At 35.4% G+C, this 21,007-nt stretch overlaps 1 protein-coding gene across 7 annotated transcripts in view; it reads right to left on the bottom strand.

Moving 5' to 3' along the window:
• Nucleotides 1-496: 496 nt before the first annotated feature.
• LOC122397267 (cGMP-specific 3',5'-cyclic phosphodiesterase-like) overlaps nt 497-21,007 on the bottom strand; it is a 100,576-nt gene continuing 80,065 nt past the window's right edge. For 2 of the 7 annotated variants that reach the window (XM_043396338.1, XM_043396336.1), the window contains 10 exons: nt 14,106-14,169; nt 13,140-13,235; nt 10,229-10,329; nt 9,986-10,117; nt 9,727-9,900; nt 5,672-7,555; nt 4,546-4,675; nt 4,338-4,460; nt 3,872-4,261; nt 497-3,592 (listed from right to left, as the gene is read on the bottom strand). In XM_043396338.1, the coding sequence (XP_043252273.1) occupies nt 3,549-3,592; nt 3,872-4,261; nt 4,338-4,460; nt 4,546-4,675; nt 5,672-7,555; nt 9,727-9,900; nt 9,986-10,117; nt 10,229-10,329; nt 13,140-13,235; nt 14,106-14,169 (3,138 nt within the window). In that variant the 3' untranslated portion in view covers nt 497-3,548. Of the gene's footprint in view, nt 3,593-3,827; nt 4,262-4,337; nt 4,461-4,545; nt 4,676-5,671; nt 7,556-9,726; nt 9,901-9,985; nt 10,118-10,228; nt 10,330-13,139; nt 13,236-14,105; nt 14,170-21,007 lie in introns of all 7 variants that reach the window. The other 5 variants (XM_043396341.1, XM_043396343.1, XM_043396340.1 and 2 more) reach the window with 4 other exon arrangements.

Genomic DNA, 21,007 nt, shown 5'->3' with positions numbered 1-21,007 from the left:
TTAATCGAAAATATCGTTAAAGAAATGAAAGATATAACTTCTTTTGTAACATTCGTTTCACTCTTTTGTTTATTTTCAACAGAAATATCACATCTAATGTTTTTTTAACTTGACTATTAACTTTTTAATCTTATAGATGTTGAAAAAATGAATCATTAAGATTACTTGTTATTTTTATGTATGTAATGAGAAATAAAAACAGAAAATGATAAATAACCTTATCATTTGAAGGTATCAAATGTGCGTATGTATTGTACGTACTATAATAATAATAATAATAGTAATTTAGATTTCCAAATTATCATTCGTAGAGAAAATAATATAGAGATCGCAAAAGGTATATTTAATATAAATATAACTTTGCATTTTAAGTTATAATTGTTTTAAAGAAACATTATTTCTTTGAACGTTTTAGAATTTCATATAAATTTTTTAAGAATACTTTCTCATAGAGTCGTAGAACAGAAGTTTACAGAAGAAGGGAAAACATTATAGCAGTTTAAACATTTCACACTAATTTAATAGCATAACATTGTTCCATAAAAAAAAATGAATATTCACATGAGCGTAAACACTGCTTGATGCATTGTATGTTAAATATCCTACTTTTACATCTATTCCTATAAAGTAATAATGAATCGGTTTATTAATTTTGCACATCCCAAGATATTACAATCATAGAAAATGGTGTATTACAATTACACGATATCTACAGGATGGCAGAAGAGAAGAATTTTCGAAGAACATTAATTGCTCTCTATTGGAATGAGGCATTATGGGAAACATGTATATTTGGGTGTTATAAATTCTTCGAAAAGTAGTTGGACAGAGTGGTCGTTTATAATATTGTGTTCAAATTTACTTCAGAAGCTATGTCAATTATCATTTTCGTAAAGAGATTCTGTTTAGTCCCATTTTTATTGGTCTGTCTGTAAAGGTAAGTGTTTCAAGAGGTATAAATAAATAAAAGTTCTCAATATCTTTCGTCAATGTGTTCCTTGGTATTTTCTGTGCATTTCTTTGTCAAATGTATATATGTACATGCGAACGTACATATATACAGATTATATTAAGAGTTAGAAAGACTAGTAGTTTTATACTAACTTAGTTGTTAATACACTTATACCATAAAGTCATGTATGCAGAGCTCCTCCGCATTACAAATAGGAAAACGTAAGAACTGTTTTCGCATTTCATGTTTAAAGATTTGAAATCTATTTTGAAGGTGGTCTTGTTACATCTTTCTTTTTCTGGTCATTGAGTGAAACACACATAAAGCTCTGATAGTTGTTGCGTCGAGAAGATCTGGAAATTTTACCAGGGGAAGTTTGCTAAGCTTGCAACATTTTGCTTGGGAAATGGATACCTATCTATATTACGTCGATACAGATATCAATTATTACTTTGATTAGTTATAAACTTAGATCTGTTATATATCATTACTGAACTGCAATGGCTTAATAATATTTTCTTTACTTTCTGACAGTCAGAGGGACGACAGGTTGTAGCAGTACGTGATAGTCATTATCAATTTTCCTTGCTTTTCTGTTCTTAGAAAAATAATTAAAAAATGCTATTAAAACGTTTTTATATAATAACCCTGTAACAACTGAAATTTGACAGTAAAATAGGACAATGTTTGAATACACATTGTATAAAATGTTTGTGCATAGGCAGTTTAGTAATTGTACTTTGCGTAATCAAAGTTTATTAATTAAATACATATTACTAAATTAATATTGTAAGAGATAGTATTAACAAATTTTGCTTTTGATTGATTTTGGTTCACGTACCGTAAACCCATACATCAGAACCATCTTTTGTTTTCATTATAAACAATTATGGTTATAATTCCACGCAATTCACTAACTAATTAACCTTGTAATTAAACGCAGGTATTATTACTGCCTAAGTTTATGTCTACTTACTTAAACGGGCATTAAGATTTCATTTATAACTATAACAACAACGATGATGACAATAATGATCATTATGATATTATAATGAATAATGATAAATAGCAATAATTACAATGTTATTATTATTAATTCTCATTCGTGTCCTACGTATTATTACTATCTGTTTTAATGGAATGTCTATCTTGATTTTCATTACAGTTCAAAGGAAACTACTACTGATATCGAGTATATTTTTATCAGAGTTACGTTTCATAGCTATTACTTTTCCTTATTTCCAACTTAATAATAAATTCAATTTTTTTTTCTTCCATTTTTATTCGTAACATTCTCGGTAAAGATAAAGAAATTTCAGCCTCAAGGTTGGATGCAGAAACGAATACAATATTTAATGAGGATGACGGATGTGGAAAATGACTAACTAAATTAAGACAACGTTATCCTGCCCCAATTGTTTAACAAATAATAATTTTTCTAGCTATGAGCAAATGTCACTTCGTTTCGACCAATTTATGTGCCTTTTTAAAAGTGTCTAGTTTTATAGCGGTGTGTTTCTCTACCAGTCTTTTCTCCTTCTCCGTACCTAGGCATTTTAATTATTAAAATCGTCGTATTGAACCCTGTGTTTGACTGTGTCAAGTTTTCGACAACATCTGTGTATGGCACAAATGGAAATACAGCATGATTTCAAAAATTGGGACGAACTGCAGCTCTTTTCTAATATGATTTCATATTTATGTTTCACATGAAATCATTCAGATTTTCTTTACATTATGTTGAATAATTTCTAAACATTTCATTCGATTTTATTTAATTTGTTAAATTAAATTAGTTTTAAATATATCATAATAGGCTGCACTAATGAGAAAATTTGTAAACTGTAATAAAAATAGATAAAGTGCTACAGAAATGTATCGTACCGAATATTCTATTTTTCTCAAAGAGAATGATTTAAAAAAAAAAAACATAGTTTCATTTAAATAATAAGTGTAAGTGCATATCATACCTGTATATGTTGCACGACTCCATTGTAAGATTTAACTATTTCTTGTATCTGCTTAGAGAAGATCTACAGCTTGTTCCAGTTTTTAGAATCACCGTGTATAGCGAACATAACTAGTGTGTATACATTTCATTTCTTCCACGCGGACGCGTAAGTTGCAGGGAAGACTTTAGAATTCATATTTTTTTCTTTTCTTTCCCTACGTTAACCCTGTCGTAAAATTTAATGTCGCTATCTGCCAATCTTAAATTTGTATTCTGTGCCAATTGTTATGATATACATAAGCCACTTTTGTTCTCTTTTCTTTTTTCTTAAGTTGATTCTTCTACTATACGCTTTAGTACTATGACAATGACAATGAAGTTATGAGCGACTGACGAATAAATCGCTTCAACCGTTTTGTTTGTATTGCGATTATTATTGTAGAAATCTTGATTAATTTTACAAAATTCACTTGCCCACAAGTATGGTCGATAAAAGAAGTTCCAGTTTTGGCAATCTTGGAACGTGGAAGTCAATCATCGCTGTTGCTGCTAAAGTTGTAAGGAAAGACTGTTAGTACGGTAGCATTTGATGATCTAATTATCAACCGCTGGTTGCACGTGCGGTCCACTTGTTTCCAATCCATGCTAAAGTCTCCACAAACTGGATCTTCGAGCTCCTGCTCCTGATCCTGTTATGCATACACAGTGATTTTGTTAGATACAATCGACGACCAGCCTCCTACTTCTACGAACATTACTGAACGTACACGACTTTGAGAACGTTAACATCTGTGTCTTTAAGAATGCTACTAATTGGTGCTGGACGTTTACTAAATGCTGCTAATCCGATAGACTCTAGTAATTTCTGAACAAGCTAGTGAATCAATTTCTCGATATAAATATTAGTGGAGAACGCAATGGTACCGGCTTGTTTTACGACATCCTCCTTTATCTATGATTGTACCGACCAGCATGAGAAATGGCCACCATCTCTATGGGCAGAGAACCTCTTCGCTTGATGAGCGGTTCAGGAATAGAGTCCCTTTTTCCTAGTTCCCTCTTCCATTTAAGCCATGTGCCATTATCGTTTCCATCTGTGGATCCTCCAGAAAACATTTCTGGTCCTCCAGAACTTCTCCTCCTCAAAACCTTTTTCCGATTACGAGGCTTACCATTTATGCTACTCCTATTGAACATATCACGGCGTAATTCAGATATGTCTGCTGGCACTGAACCTCGTCGCGGAGACGGCATGCTAGGTCCGATGCTATCGATTATTCTTGTGATTCCATTATTATTGGTAGTTCCGGTATTGTTATTATTGTTGTTATTGTTTATTGGGAGATTCTCTCGTTCATCTAAAAATTTCGAACCAATGTAAAAACGTTAGGTCAAAGTGATTTTTTTTATAGCGAAGTTTCAGGGAATACGTACTGGTTAGAGATAAAATATTGCCAAGAAGATTTCCAAGAGCAGTTTCTTGAGGAAGACTCGCTCTCCTAGGTGCTGCAATATAACCCTCTCGAGGTCCTAAAGCTAATCGATTGAAGCCTCCATCTAACAATACAATACATACTTTTTTATTTGCTGCATCCTTTCAATATCCATTATCAATTATTATTATTATATTCTAATGTCGTACTTTGCTGCCTAGTAATGTCGGTTGGCACAGATCCACGCCTAGAAGTATGATCGACTCTTGTAGATGTTGTGATGTCATCCAATCTAGATAAAAGACCGACTGGAGCAGATCCACGTCTTCTGGCCCATGACTAATGAAACATGAATACAATTTTAAATAGAATTAATATATGGAACGTATAAAAGTTTTAAAATTATAACATTTTCAGTCTGAGTCATGCCTAATACATATCGATGCATGTATATTCTAATCCTACTGTAAATGTAAAAGTATCTGTTACAAATATAGTAATTGTTTAACGATTAATAATTTGTAACGAACAAAACTACTGCATAAAGTCAATTTTAGTTACACTTGGACTTTACTTGCATGGTATTACCTTTCAATCGTTGCAATTTCTCAAATTTCAATTCAACGATTCAGAAACATGTTTTTACCAAAAAGGTAGGTAAATAATTAACATTATATTAATACTCGTCACACGGACTTGGGTTTTGTTATAAACAATTCTGTTGTTAAATAGAGAATGATCGAGGGGGACTGCAGGTGATGATTGAGACGTTGAAACAAAACGTACAAATAAAATAACATATCACCTTTACATGTATATGTGCTATTATTTACCTACCCATTTGGTTTTACCATCACGGTGACCATAACCTCTCCTTTGCATATTTTTACCATCTAAAACTGCAAGAAAATGCGAAGAAACAAAAATCGATTTTTTTTTAATGCTTAGAGTAGAAGACCACCGCTATTCTAAATTATCTAGAATTCATCCTTGGAAGCACGTTGAAGTTAATAACGGTAAAAAATATTTAAAACACATTTTCCATAAGGGTGAATTTAACAAAAAATTCTTGTGTCTCATTTTACTATTCTGTATCAGCAACCATTTCAATTTTTGTAGAGTTCTCACTTATGGAAAATGTTTAAAATACATTTTTCTCTAACCGTGTCTTTCCTAAGTTTGCATTTACTGTTCTTAATGACTCCTATCTATGCGATAAAGTTCAAACCAAAGGCGTTTAAGAAATGGATTCAAAACTACTAATTAGTTTTGTAGAACAAAAAAAACTGCATGGTAACAAATGTTCTACACCGAAAGAAAATTGTCTGACTTTACCTGGCTGCCCTTTCGAGACAAGGGTATCCCCTTTGAATCTTCAATCGCGCGTGGATCAACGTTTTCCTTCATTTGCATGTCCAGGCTTAGTTTAGCAACCTTAGAGCTTTTCTCTTTGATGGGATCGGAGTCCCGTTTGCTACCAGTAGAAACGATCTCATGTTCACCAACAGTTTTACGCGGTTCGCTGCCACTGTCGCTCGACGTGGATATGCTTTGTATGAGAGGCGGTGAATCCGGCGGGCTACCAATAAAGAACACTTTATGAGTGCTGAGTTCGGACGACACTGGTATCGCGGTGAATCGTCTACCACTTGGATCGGTCATTATTGTCTTAATTTCTGGTACTGGCGTCGAATATCTTCGCAATTCGGACTCGACGCACTTCGGTTTCATAATATGCATCGTCGAACTGCACTGATCGGATTTATACGATTGCACTGTAGTCCGTTGATCGTGGCGCGTCGATATCTCACTCTCCTCTTTCCCTTTGAACGCAGACACAACGTTCGTCTCCGGCTCCATCTTCTTGTCGCTGCGTGAACCGGTCAACGACGCGTAGAACGTCTGCGTGGAATCGGTGTCTTGGGCGGAGAATGGTCGTTTGTGACGGTTCTTGAAACTCGCGTCGTCTACACGGATCGTCTGTATCGAATGACGACGCGGATCTTCGACGGTCAGAGTGTCGGATTTCGATTTCAACGGATCCGCGATCATCGAACCGCGCCTTTTACCAGCCACGTCCACGGAAAGTGATTCCCTCGTTATTTTCGCGTTGCCAGGCTTTGTCAGGGACGAGTCCAGCTCGTTGGTTGGGGGTGTATCACAATGGCCGTCCGAGCAGGATTTTTCTTTTATCGAGGACGAGGAGGAGCTGGAACTGTCAGCCTCCATCAAGATCTGCGAATAACACTGCGACATCTCGGCGGTCGTGGACAAATATCTCATTCTAACGTACGGCTGCAGTGGCGGGAAGGTTTGCTGCCTCGTCAGCTGTTTCTGCGAGCTTGCTCTCTGAATGTCCGGCTGCAGAACGGAGCTCAATCTGGACGCTTCGGCACTGTTGGTAATGCTGGCTATGCTCGGTTCCGGCAGAAGACTCTCGGCGCTGACCGGCCTTTCGGCGGTGGTGCTCGGCGACAATTCGTGCACGCTGCTCCTGGACGAGAGCAACGACAACGAGCTGGGATCCAGCAGGCTCTGATCCTCGAGCCTCAGCAACAGATTCTTCGACTTGGTCCGTTCGCTGGGCAGACTCTCGCGCCGGATCGTGGTCCGTGGCAGAAGGACCAGCGGTTTCGAGGCGCCCAATGGGACGGAATGGCGTCTCCCGTCACGCTCGAGGCCGGTACGCGCCGGTAGGAATTGCATTCGCGACGATTGGCTGTACGCCGACGGTATTAACAAGTCGATGCTCCTCGTGTCCTCGTCCCCGGCCGGGTCACCGATCGAGCTCAGCGCGTCGTCCACCTTCTCCAGCTCCGAGATCTCCGTTTTCGTTTCCTCGGTCGCTTCCTGCACGATCAACGCCTCCCATTTCTTCTGATTGGCCAGCAGATGTTCCATCAACGACACGCTCAGACCGTCGCCTAGGAAACGGTGCCATTTCTCGTAAAGAGGCGTCACAACGAATTTGAAGAACGTGACTTGTATCTTCGGTATGCTGGTGGTATGTCGATCGCACAACGATGTGACCGGAAGGTTCAGACGGCGCTCGTAATCGCCCTGCCGGAAGAATTCCTCGCATACTTTGTACGACCACTTCCTCGAAATGTCCCACGGTCTGCACGGGTTCGATATATCGGCGCATTTCAACGCTATCTGGAGAATGAAATGTCGATCGTCCGCGCGTTTCATCTCCAAACGATTCTCGTCCAGGTACTCCTGGGGAGGAAAAAGAAGCAGGCAAACGTTTATTAACGAAGGACGTCCACGTGAAAAATCGATCGTCGGTAGTTTTTACGATGAACTTTTTCAAGGGGGGAGTCTCATGTGAGACCTCAAAACCATCAATTTTTTTTTTGCTTCATTTATTGGAAGTATACATATATATTTAAGAATGTACTGTTAAATTTTGAGAGATAAATGTCAAGTATTGGGGATTGTAGAACATTTTTTGTACAGCCCTGTCAAGAGACATCTGCTGTTTTTAAAAGTCGAAATCACCTGCGCCAGTGTTTAAACACATGTTTACTGCGGACGTGATAACGACATTAAAAGTTAATAAAAATTAATACAAAAATTATCTTGTATTCCCAAAGGATAGTTAAGTGAATTGCAAAAAAGAATCATAACGTCAGATGTAACATTTTCTTAAAAAAAATTAAGAAAAATGGTTCAATTTTCTATCAATCACATGAGCCTCCCCCCTTAAAATTTCGACTTTTACATAAGGGAAAAGATAGATTTACAGGGTTCATTTCTTTATATTTTCAGATTTTAGTTTGCCAACGATGTGAAAAGCAACGATCGAAATATTTGGAAGACAATGTATTTTTGAGAGAAGCGTTTGATAAAAAAGTTTCTCTGTTCCATGTGTAGAAATATAACTATCCTATCTATTTTTCATTTCTTATATGTTTTCAAAGTTATTCGAAGGTCAACCTAGTATTTTTAAACGGCAATTATTATGCAGGGTGTTCAGCCAACCCTGGGAAAAATTTTAATGGGAGATTCTAGAGGCCAAAATAAGACGAAAATCAAGAATACCAATTTGTTGATGGAGGCTTCGTTAAAAAGTTATTAACAATTAAATTCAAAAATTTCAAATCGTTCTGGAAAAATTATTTTCGGTTGCGGGGGTCAATTACAATCATTTTTGGTCAATAGAGGTACCCCCGAAATCCTACGCACTTTCGAGAAAAAAATTCCGTAACAAAAATATAATGAGAGGTTTCATGCGAATCTTTAAAATGTCATAACTTCTGAACGGATTGGGGGGTTTTAATGTTACGAAAGGCAAACAACGCGTATTTTGGCGAAGAATGTGTATAAATTCTAACAATGTTGAAAAAGTTGTTCCTTGACCCCGTAAGTTGAGAAAAACCCCGTAAAAATGGTCCAATTTTCAAACGACCATAACTCCTGGAATAGCGAATATATTTGAATGAAATTTTTTTCTGAAGTAAAATTCACGAATATCTACAAAAAACTATTAGTCAAAATTTCCGTACAGCGTCAAACAAATTTATTAAAAATGAAAAACTAATTTTAAAGAACAATTGGCACAGCGGGGATAGATGCCTAAATTTCTCGGCGAAAAAAAAATTTCGAATCATTCTAAAAAAATTATTTCTAGGTTCTGGGGTCGAATACAACCGTTTTTGGTGAATACACATACCCTCGAAATCCTACGCACTTTCGAGAAAAAAATTCAGGAGGCCGGACAAATTTTTCAGCGAAAAAAAAATTTCGAATCGTTCTAAAAAAATTATTCCTAGGTTCTGGGGTGAAATACAAACATTTTTGGTGAATACACATACCCCCGAAATCCTACGCACTTTCGAGAAAAAAATTCCGGAGGGCGGACAAATTTTTCGGCGAAAAAAAAATTTCGAATCGTTCTAAAAAAATTATTGCTAGGTTCTGTGGTCAAATACAACCATTTTTTATGAATACACATACCCCCAAAATCCTACGCACTTTCGAGAAAAAAATTCCGGAGGGTGGACAAGTTTTTCAACGAAAAAAAAAATTTCAAATCGTTTTGGAAAAATTATTTTCGGTTGCGGGGGTTAATTACAATAATATTTGGAGAATAGGCCTACTCCCGAAATCCTATCCACTTTCTAGAAAAAAAATCAATACAGATGGAACTTTAAACGTTGATAAATTTTTAACGAAGCCTCCATCAACAAATTAGTATTCTTGTTTTTCGTCTTAGTTTGGCCTCTAGAATCCCCCATGAACACTCTGTATGACGGTGATGAAGACGACAATTTTGTATCGTAGATTCTATAGCATAGTTGTCCCTAGAAGTATGAAATGATCTATGATCGTTTCTTTCCTGGATTTAAACATCTTATATCGATGACCTGGGTGGTTCGGCGACTCACTTTGAATCGGTCAAGGAACTCTTGCTGCCGCGTGATGTCCGTCGCCAAAATCAGCGAGCTGATGTGTTGTTGAAGTTCCGGTCTAACGCTGGCCGACAACTGGTCCGAAACGCCACTCTCCAAGAGGCATCCAATGGCCGACCTCCAATGATGATTCTCAAGAACCGACTTGTTCTGCAATCGATAAAATCGTACACGATGAAACATCCAGACGTCCCTTGCAAATTTCATTAAATGTTCTCGAAAGTCGTTTACCCACTTGATAGAGAGCGGCCAAATGATTGCTGGTGGCAACGAGGAACGGTTGATTGACGCCTGGATGATCCAGATCGTGCGTCACCGCGGCTATCAGCGACGCCATGATCTCCAAGTTCGTTAAGTGCGTCCTGATCTGTAAATTTATGACGTGATTTCTCCAATTTCATCTTCTAGACTTCGTCTTCAAATCCCTCTCTACGATCGGGTCAACGGTACATTAATGATCGAACATCGGAATACTAACTTTTTTTTCTTGAAGGAAACAGTGCATCGCCTGAGTGACATCCGTCGCGTGTATACTGTTGTGGTAAGGGTTTGTACTGTGATAACCCTCCTCGATGAATGCTGCCATCAAACAAGCACAAATACGGTTAAACAGAATTTTCTTTCGTGTTACGAATTATACAAGAACATTAGAATGAAACGTGGACTTGAGAATTTATGAAACATAGACTCGAGTGTGTTTACATTGTTGTCCATTGCACAAACGACACGTGTGTGAAGACAAGACAGCAGTTTGGCGAACTAGCAGACCCAGATTTTTCAACTGAACAACAATCCACAACTGGCATTTTATTTGGTAAATAAAGATGTTTAGAAATGCAGAACAAAAGAATGGATTTTTTTAAAACTGTGACCGAGGATACGCCCTTCTGTATTCATAGTTGCTCTTAGACGCGACGGCACATAAATCCTGTTTGTATGGAAATCTTACACAGAATAAATAAATAATAAGCGTCGCGCGCGGTCTATAAATACGAATACATCGCGTAAGGGGGCCGTTTCTCTTACGGGGCTCTCCCCTATTGAATATTTAATGGTGACGAATAGCTTCCGACCTCCATTTCAACTTGATGATGACGTAAAAATTTCGTGCCGAAAGAGTGTAAGAATTTATTAATAAGTACGCAGATTCCCGCTTCTACGGGAATATCAGGAAACGACCGCAATACGGGAGTCAAAACAGAGATATTGTTGAGAACGTTCGTTCAATTCCGCAAACGCGCTGTGCAAACGTTGCCATCTGCTGTTTTAATATTTAGCTCGGGCGGAATTTCGTAAAAAATATTACCGTAGATAATTTTGCTAGCTACGTGTGCCCGTAACATGCTCGAAAAACACGATAAGATTCGTGGACAATTGAAAAAGCGACGTTTCGCGTCTGAATTATTCGCGTTATTGTACAATGTACAGTGGCTCACAAGTGAAAATCGTCCACCACATTTGGCTTTCTTAATTTTGGCCATAAGATGCATTATATGAACATGAGATTTTTGTAATTAACATAATAATGTTTCATTTTTATTGTTACTTGTTTTTATATAAAAAGAAACACAAATATTAGCAAATATATCAAGCAAAATGTATATATGTAATGACATCTATGAAATTTGACACTAAAAATCGACCATCTGTAATATTCGGGAATTCCCCTAACTAACATACAGGGTGTTCGACTAAACCTGGGAAAAATTTTAATGGGAGATTCTAGAGGCCAAAATAAGACGAAAATCAAGAATACCAATTTGTTGATGGAGGCTTCGTTAAAAAGTTATTAACAATTAAATTAAAAAATTTCAAATCGTTCTACAAAAATTATTTTCGGTCGCGGGGGTCAATTACAATCATTTTTGGTGAATAGACATATCCCCGAAATCCTACCCACTTTCTAGAAAAAAATTCGAGTAGGTATAAAATTTTTCGACGGAAAAAAAAAATTTCAAATCGTTCTGGAAAAATTATTTTCGGTTACGGGGATCAATTACAATCATTTTTGGTCATTACACATACCTTCGAAATCGTACCCACTTTTTAGAAAAAAATTCGAGAAGGTATGAAATTTCTCGACGAAAAAAAAAAATTGCAAATCGTTTTGCAAAAATTATTTTTGGTTGCGGGGGTCAATTACAATCATTTTTGGTGAATAGACATACCCCCGAAATCTTGCGCATTTTCGAGAAAAAAATTCAGTATGGACGGAACTTTAAAAGTTAATAACTTTTTAACGAAGCCTCAATCGAGAAATTGGTATTCTTGATTTTCGTCTTATTTTGGCCTCTACACCCTGTACATTTCTATATAATCCAAAAACTAAATGTTTTTCAATATAAGTCGTCTAAGAAAATAATATACATCAAATAAGGAATAGACTTCTTGCTTATTTTTGTGAGACAATTACATTTAAAACACTGCAGAGACCAGTTAAATAAACATAAATATAAAATTAATTAGACATAGTAAACGTAATTACAAAATATTCTACACATTATTAAGACGAGTGAATTTTGTAATATATTTCTGTACAAATTCCACTCTGACATCTTTAATGGTTCAAAAGTTACTCTTTTTGCAGACGAAAGTCAATTTCTTATTTTCGGTTCAGGTGGGAGGGTCACAGTCTGGAGGAAACCGAACACAGAATTGAATGTAAAGAATATCAGCCCCACAGTTAAAAATGGCGGCGGTTCTGCCATGGATTGAAGCTGAGTGGCAGGCCAATGGTGTCGGTACATTACATTTTATTGCAGTAAATATGGACAGATGGATGTACTTATATATTATAAGGAAGAATTTGAAAGAAAATACTGAAAAAATAAGGTATTCTGAATACATTCCATTTTTATCAAGGACAACGAGCTTAAGTATAAGTCTGCAATCGTTCAGGAATGGTTACTCTACTATAATTGCCCAAAGGTAATTAAAACACCACCCCAGTCGCCATATTTAAATGTTACTGAGCATATATGGTACAAATTAGAGACCAAAATTCTGCAACATTTCATAACAAACAAAGAACAATTAAAAGAAGCGTTGAAAATAGAATGGAATAATATTTCTTCTGAAGATACCGAAAAATTAGTTAAATCTACTAATAATAGGCTTAGAGAAGTGGAGAACAGAAAAGGAAACCCAACAAAATATTAGAAATAAATCTTTTTATAATCAGTGTTTAAAGTTTTGGTTTGTAACTAGATGGACGATTTTCATTGTGAGGTTCATTTCCTACATGTAGATGTAAAATGCTTTGATGTAATTACTATTTTACAAAAATTTGTAAAATTAAGTACTCCAAGCGGTTTCCTGATTGTGTTTGGATCTTATCACAGCATCCGTTTCATTCGTAGTTCTTTTTACAGGTTTCTGTGCGCCCTTACCGAACAATTTCCACACCGTTACCACGTCCAACTTAAAGTGTTGCAGTAGTCCGTACCAATGAAAAAGATGGACGCATAATACTGGCAGTGAACGACCTGAAAATCAAATTCGAGCGTATAATGGTGATGGAATTCTGTAGATAATCTGGGGAACAGGTTCAAGAACAAAAGACTACGAGTATTGTTCGTTGACACGTTCACTAAGGTGTCTCATGCATATTAAATCTCAATGTGGGTTGCTAAAGAAAATAAAAGATAGGACTTACGAATGTTCAACAAGGTTGTAAAATGTTAAATTAACTTTGATCTAGATAGTGGGATAGTTTTTAAAAAGTTTCTATATTTTCAAATATAAATGTAACGAATAAAAAAACTGTATTAAAGGTAAATACGTTGTACATGGATTTTAGGTTTCATCGACAGTCACGGGACACTTTGTATGCATTCCTTGCGTTTTGCATGTTCCATAATCGCGGCAGAGGCGGACACGAGGTGTAAACTAAGCTAGTGTGTCGCGAAATTGGAACTCGCGAACGAAGTATAATGGTAACGCGAGACTATTGCGAGACGAAGGATTTCAAATCTTGTCCCATCGGATTTCTTTTCATTCGGTCCCTTCGAGCGGTCGAGTTTCACAGCAACGAAGGAAAATGTCCAAAATTAGATCGAACTTCGAGACAAGAGATTATTTGCTGTTGATTATAATTAGTACATCAATGAGACAAATGTATAATTGTAGCAAGAAATTGTATCGAGAAGCAAGTAAATCTTATGCTTATTGCATACAAACTTCGTGTTAAGAAATTTGTAATTTGTTTTAATTTGTTAGGGTAGGTGGGACATTCATGGGACACCTTGGATAACGTGTATCGAACGCGACTACGTTGTCTCTGTTACAATATAATGTAACGCGATTGAACGAGCCGGTGTAGTAAAATGTTAATGTAATTTTTCATAGTTACTTACCTCCTGTCACTGTTTCTAGCGTAAACGCATTAAACTGCCAGTTTCCGGCCTTTTGTAGCACGCACTGCAACAAATCATCAAGGCACAATAGATCAGCGACAGCGAAATGGACAGTTTCGCTGGGTAGAAAGGGTCGAAACGTGTTACCGAGCACAATGGTATTGTAATAGAACGAGCACATCCATTTCTCGGGGTATACAATAAATCATTCAGACTCCGTGACACGGTCTTGCTAATCAAAGTCTTTAGTTATAATTTAAACGATTATCGACGACATTATGCCCTCGTTAATTAACACGTCAGAGGACTGTCAAATTGCTTTGCTACTGTTCGAGCGAATAACACTGAACGAATATCTACGATTGATCGTTAGTCCCAAATACGGATATAAAATTATTGTATGATTATTAAACTGTGGATGTTTCTGCATTTATGTGAAATTTTAATTTTTGAAAAACTATAGAATGCATTTAACGTGCAAAAATATAAAAAATACGATTTATTATATTTAGGGGTTGAGACAACCCTCTACAAAGCGTTTCATTGATTCTAAAAATATGAACTTGCATAAAAATCCGGATGTCAAACAATTATATTTGTACATTACATAACACGTAAATAAAAATAACTTGTTCAAGATCGATAATAAGTCGTAATTTATTTATTAGATGGACACGAATGAGACTGTGCGATTTAATTATCGTTAAATAGAATATAATCTTTTATACAGGGTGTTCGACCAACTCTGGGAAAAATTTTAGACAAAATAAGACGAAAATTAAGAATACCAATTTGTTGACCGAGGCTTCGTTAAAAAGTTATTAAAAAATTAAATTAAAAAATATCAAATCATTCTGGAAAAATTATTTTCGGTTGCAGGGGTCAATTACAATCATTTTTGGTAAATAAACATATCCCCGAAATCCTACGCATTTTCGAGAAAAAAATTCGAGTAGGTGGACAAATTTTTCGATAAAATTAACAGATTCCAAATCGTTTTGAAAAAAATATATCCAGTTGCGGGGGTCAATTACAATAATTTTTGGTGAATAGACATACCCCCGAAATCCTACGCAGTTTTGAGAAAAAAATTCAGGAAGGCGCTTAAATTTTTTGGCGAAATTGAAAATTTTGAAATCATTCTGAAAAAATTATATTCGGCTGCGGGTGTCAATTACAGTAATTTTTGGTGAATAGACATACCCCCGAAATCCTACGCAGTTTTGAGAAAAAAATTCAGGAAGGCGCTTAAATTTTTTGGCGAAATTGAAAATTTTGAAATCATTCTGAAAAAATTATATTCGGCTGCGGGGGTCAATTACAGTAATTTTTGGTGAATAGACATACCCCCGAAATCCTACGCAATTTCGAGAAAAATATTTGAATAGGTGGTCAAATTCTCAAACGACCATAACTCTTACAATAGTCAATGGATTCCATTGAAATTTATTTTTAAAGTAGAGCTCATGGATACCTACAAAAAAGTATTAAACAACATTTCCGTAGAGCCTCAAACCAATTTATTAAAAATAAACACAAATTTTTAAGAAAAATCGACGAAGACAAATTTCGACGAAATTAAAAAGTTTCGAATCGTTCTAAAAAAATTATTTCTAGGTTCTGGGGTCAAATACAACTGTTTTTGGTGAATACACATACCCCCGAAATTCTACGCACTTTCGAGAAAAAAATTCAGGAAGGTGCTTGAATTTTTTGGCGAAATTGAAAAATTTCAAATTACTCTGGAAAAATTATTTTCGATTACAGGAGTCAATTACAATAATTTTTGGTCAATAGACATATCCTCGAAATCCTAACCATTTTCGAGAAAAAAATTCTTTACCAAAGATATACTGTGTGGCCAGAAATGTTTCCACAAAATTTCATGCGTATGTTGAAAAAATCATAACTTCTGGACGGATTGAAGGATTTTAATGTTTCAAAATGCAAACAAGGCGTATTAATGGAGCTCTAGAGCACATTTGTGCCGAAAAAATACATTGAATGTAAGGATTACTCTCGCGAACTACTATCGCGTGCGCGCGCAGCTGTTCGCAAATCGCCATTCTACGAGCGAAACTTTAAACGTTAATAACTTTTTAACGTAGCCTCGATCAACAAATTGGTATTCTTCATTTTCGTCTTATTTTGGCCTCTAGAATCTCCCATTAAAATTTTTCCCAAGATTAGTCGAACACCCTGTATATGCATTGGTTTTTCTAAACACGATGTAAGTCCAATTTACACTAAAATTTAATATAACAAACTTAATCAATAATAATCGATAATGTAACGTTAAAACGTAACGAATCTAAAATTATAAAATAGAAGTCCAATTTACACTAAAACAGAATATAATAGACAAAATCAATAATAATCAATGATGTAACGTTAAAAAATAACGAATCTGAAATTATAAAATAGACAAATTAAATGGATCGATAATAGTAAAAGAAAAAAAAAAAAACAATGTCGACTTCAGAAAACGGTTTTAGTCATTGTCCTAGTCCTGGGGTCGAATGACGTAGGTTTACGTTTTTTTTACAGCTAATGACGTAGAACCAGGTTCTTTTATTTCTTGAAGTTGAAAGCCAATGACGTAGTATTACGTCCTCGCTGCATAGCCCACGCTTGACCTCTTATGTAAACGTCGGTCTTTTATCAATGATCTGCTTTTGTCTCAAACGGAAGACCTCCGCTTCCAATGACACGTGCTTCATTTGCAAATTCTCAATGATGTCTTTATACAGAGAGGAATATCCTCTCGCTAACGGATTGTAAATCGGACCCCCTGTTGTTCAGCGAAGACGAGGAATATTTCATTCGAATAACAGAGGACGATGAAAACCTCCGTGTAACCATTTATCTTCAACGTTTACGATACGTAGTCATCGACGTATGCTTTTATTCATAATTTGGATTGTGATTTTTTTTTTTACCATCGACTCGACAATATTTTTACATTTGGGCGGTAAAACAACCGAATTGTGCAAATTTTTCGATTCTCACCGTATTGTGCAAATTTTTTTTTTAATTTTAATAGAAAAAAATTCCGAAATAATGGGTACATTTGCCCCCATTGCGAACAGAATAGAAATGCGTGCAGAGAAGAATAGAACTTGCAATTTTCACTGGACAAGAACGTTTCCAAGGCAAGAATTAATAATAAAACGTTCGCGATCAGTATGTCTATAATCGTTTACGAAAAATGGAACTTGACGAACGTCTAGATAGAAACTTCAAATGGACCGTGTAATATTATTAAGCTTCCATCTTCTTTAACTTTAGAAGCATGAACAGATTGAAGCTTCGATGGGTCTGCTCCTAAATGTACCCTTCTTCCATTAAGCACAAAATGAAATATTGATCCCTCGAATATACATGTAACGCTAACTATATAATATTTATTAAATTTATACCGTGTTACGTCGTACACTTTTTTTTTTTAACAAATAATTTCATGAACGAATAGAATGTGGAATTAATTTATAATTATAAATTTTCTGTAGAACGACGTCTCTCTGAAAAGAGAATTAGGACGTTTTTAAAAGAGATGTAGGTTCTCTAGTCGATTAGATTTTAATGGATCAATTAAAATTCTTGAACGTAGCCAAAATTGAATCTACACTTTAAATCATAATGGTAGATTTATTTCTGAATTGTGATATATCACTGAGTTTTCCTTGTAAAAAATGTAGATATAAATATTTGATAAATTTAAAAAAAAAAAGAAAAAAAAACAGGTTTTAATGAAATTCTAGAATACAGATTGAAACACCGAAAAATAAATTTGTCTCGTTCGAAATTCCTATAAAAATTTATTTCAATTAACGATCAAGCGTGTACATATATGTTTTTGCTATGAAAGCACATAAAATATATGCCTGTTATGGCAATGAACTTAATATGAAATCAACAAAAAGATAGCATATAATTTTTCCCGTTTGGTATTATAAACTGAAAAAAATGGATATTTTAATATGTTTACATCGAAGGGCATGTTTACATGTATAATTTACTAAATATCATCCGCAGTATTTATTTCAACAGAACTCCAGGAATGAAAACATAAATATTTTGGTCTGCAAGCGGGACGAAATGATAGCACAAGTAGTAGATTTGCGATTCTTAGTTGTGTATAAGTTACTGAATAGCGAACATTCCTTATAAAACGTGGTTGATAACGTGTGTCCTATCGTTCTTCGTATTTATCTGATTAAAAAAAACGCAGTAAAGTGTTAAAAATGGGTCGTGGAAAAAAGCTAAATGAATGAGAAATACATACGATATTGATGTTATAGAAAGAACAATATTCAATTGCACAAATATCGAAAGTTGTAAATAGAAGTCGTATGGTTATTATGAACTTATTATAAAATCCCGAAAATTACGGAACAAATAAGTTCTGGTCGTCCACGAAGTTTAAGTACTCGCGAAAGACGTGCAATATTGAGAACAGCATCAAATTCAAGGATGACTGCGAGACAAATTGCAGAAAGTGCTGGTGTAAACACTGATGTAAAGAATGTGGCATCGTGTTTTACAAAAATGTAAGCATTTAGTGCGAAGGAAATTGCAGAAGAAACCTTGGTTAAAGGAAGAGCATAAAGTATTTGGCTTATAGTTTGCAGAAAAGCATATAAATATGACAACAAAGTGGATAAGAGTCATGTTTACCGAGGAAAGAAGATTTAATTTGGATGGACCAGACGGCTTAGGTTATTACTATCATGATTTGAGAAAAGAACAGCAATTTTTAAGTCGTCGCCAAATGGGAGACGGCAGCGCAATGATTTGCCCCGGTATTGGATACTACGGTAAAACCGAAATAAAATTTATAAAAGTGCGAATGAATAGTGAACGATATATTGAAATGATAAATGAACAACTAAACACATATGCTGTAAGAATTGCTGGAAACAAATACATTTTACAACAAGATAATGCCGTAATTCACATGGCGAAAGCGTTAAAGAAATACTTTTCTTTACAAAACATTCGTACTTTGGATTGACCAACAAGATCACCCGACCACAACACTATTGAAAATTGTTGGGGACATCTTGCCAGAACCGTATACCAAAATGGCAGACAATTTCAAAATATTAACGATTTAAAACAGTGGCTTTTGGACGAGTGGGAGAATATTAGCCAAAAAAATATTAAACAATCGTATAAATCTTTACCAAACAGATTGATCGAAATTATTAGATGCAAAGGAGGTTCTACAAAATATCAAGCATTCATTTATATTCATTAATTGTTTCATGCTTAAAGTTTTTCGTCAAGTGTGCTATCATTTTGTCCCTCTTATCAATAATTGTATTTCTTTAAATAAAAATAGATAGATTAAGGAGGGTTCGTGTCATTTTATTCTGTTAGAGATATTACAATGGTATTCTTCTTGTATCTGTGCCTGTGTATGGAAGAGGAGTGGATGGGTGGTGCCATCTAGGAAGCTTATAAAAGCGTGGGGACAAAGGAAAGGGGAACCCCGGTTTTAAGTTGACTGTGAGAACGCATGGCAGATAGTAAAAGTGTTAAAATTAAAAGTATACTGTATCTGTATAAAACAGCCTATAATATTAAAACTAAATAGAATATAAAGTTCAATTATAAATCTAGTCTTGTTATTGGCCAAAGAAACAACATATTCATATGTATCAACAAGAGCAGTCTGAAATAGATGCATACGAAAAGCTGAATATAAAGTTCAATTATAAATCTAGTCTTGTTATTGGCCAAAGAAACAACATATTCATATGTATCAACAAGAGCAGTCTGAAGTATATGCACACAAAAAGCTGAATTTGTAAACAGAAATTACATTACTTTGGAAGTGTGCTATGTTTTTGTCCCGGGAGTGTACGTATAATATGCCGCGTATACATGCCCATTATATAAATATGTTTGCTTTGTTATGCGAACACGTGGACCCACCAACGTACAAATTTATTTCTAAACAAAATCAGTGACTTTCATACACGGTCACGATCATTTCTGACCCATAATGTCGTATTAGCATTTAACCGAGTAAATCGCTCAAAGGTACTGACCGTTCGACCACTATCATCGGTTTTCCGCTTTGATTACCTAACAGTTTAAGTCCCTTAACCAGTTCGAATTTTATCCATCCGATCAGCTACCGATGTTAATTAACCGATTTTTACTCGAATCTGGAGGTGTTGCGTAAACGGATGAAAAGAAATACCACTGAATTTTGGTAAACAATAAACTGACCATCAAATTACCAGAAAAGTTTCATCGTAACTCAACTTTTTAACGGCTAAATAAATGGTACTGTAACGATAATCGATATCTGGGTACCGATTATAAAGTCGATAAGTCGCGAATCGGGACACGTTTTCTAACAGTTCGATGTTTCTTTATGATTTACGACCATCATCCACTCTGCACGTTGATGGTTCGACTTCCTGTTTCGAAACAAATGTCAATAAGAACGACAGAATGAAGGCGTACGCGATGCAATATCAAACTATTGCGACCTTGCGCATCTTGGAATTCCAGGAACTGATAAGTATGCTCGATGTTGCCGGAACACTGTTTACACAGTATATAACTTCCGTCATTATTTATTTATTTTATTCGGTAGCGAACGCAAAACACTCATTATAATTAAGCGGCAATCGATGGTAATTTATGCAATTTATGGCATAACTCCAACGGTCAACATTTCTTTGCCTTGATCAAATTTTTTTATTTACTTTATCTTGAAAATGGCTGACAACAATTTTGTTTCAAAATTTATTTTTAATTTTTTCTTTCCTTTCTTCTAATAAAAAAATTGCGTTAACATTGCTTTTAGACCATATTATAATATAATACATATACAGTCCAAGGAAATAATTCGTGAAAAGTGAAAAGAACGCTCCCCGCCAATC

Source organism: Colletes gigas, unplaced genomic scaffold (assembly GCF_013123115.1).
Source record: "Colletes gigas isolate AHSC1104 unplaced genomic scaffold, ASM1312311v1 Colletes_gigas_Sc00009, whole genome shotgun sequence".
NCBI lineage: Eukaryota > Metazoa > Arthropoda > Insecta > Hymenoptera > Colletidae > Colletes > Colletes gigas.
Note: the sequence above shows the minus strand (reverse complement) of the source record. Positions and strands in the feature narration are given on the sequence as shown.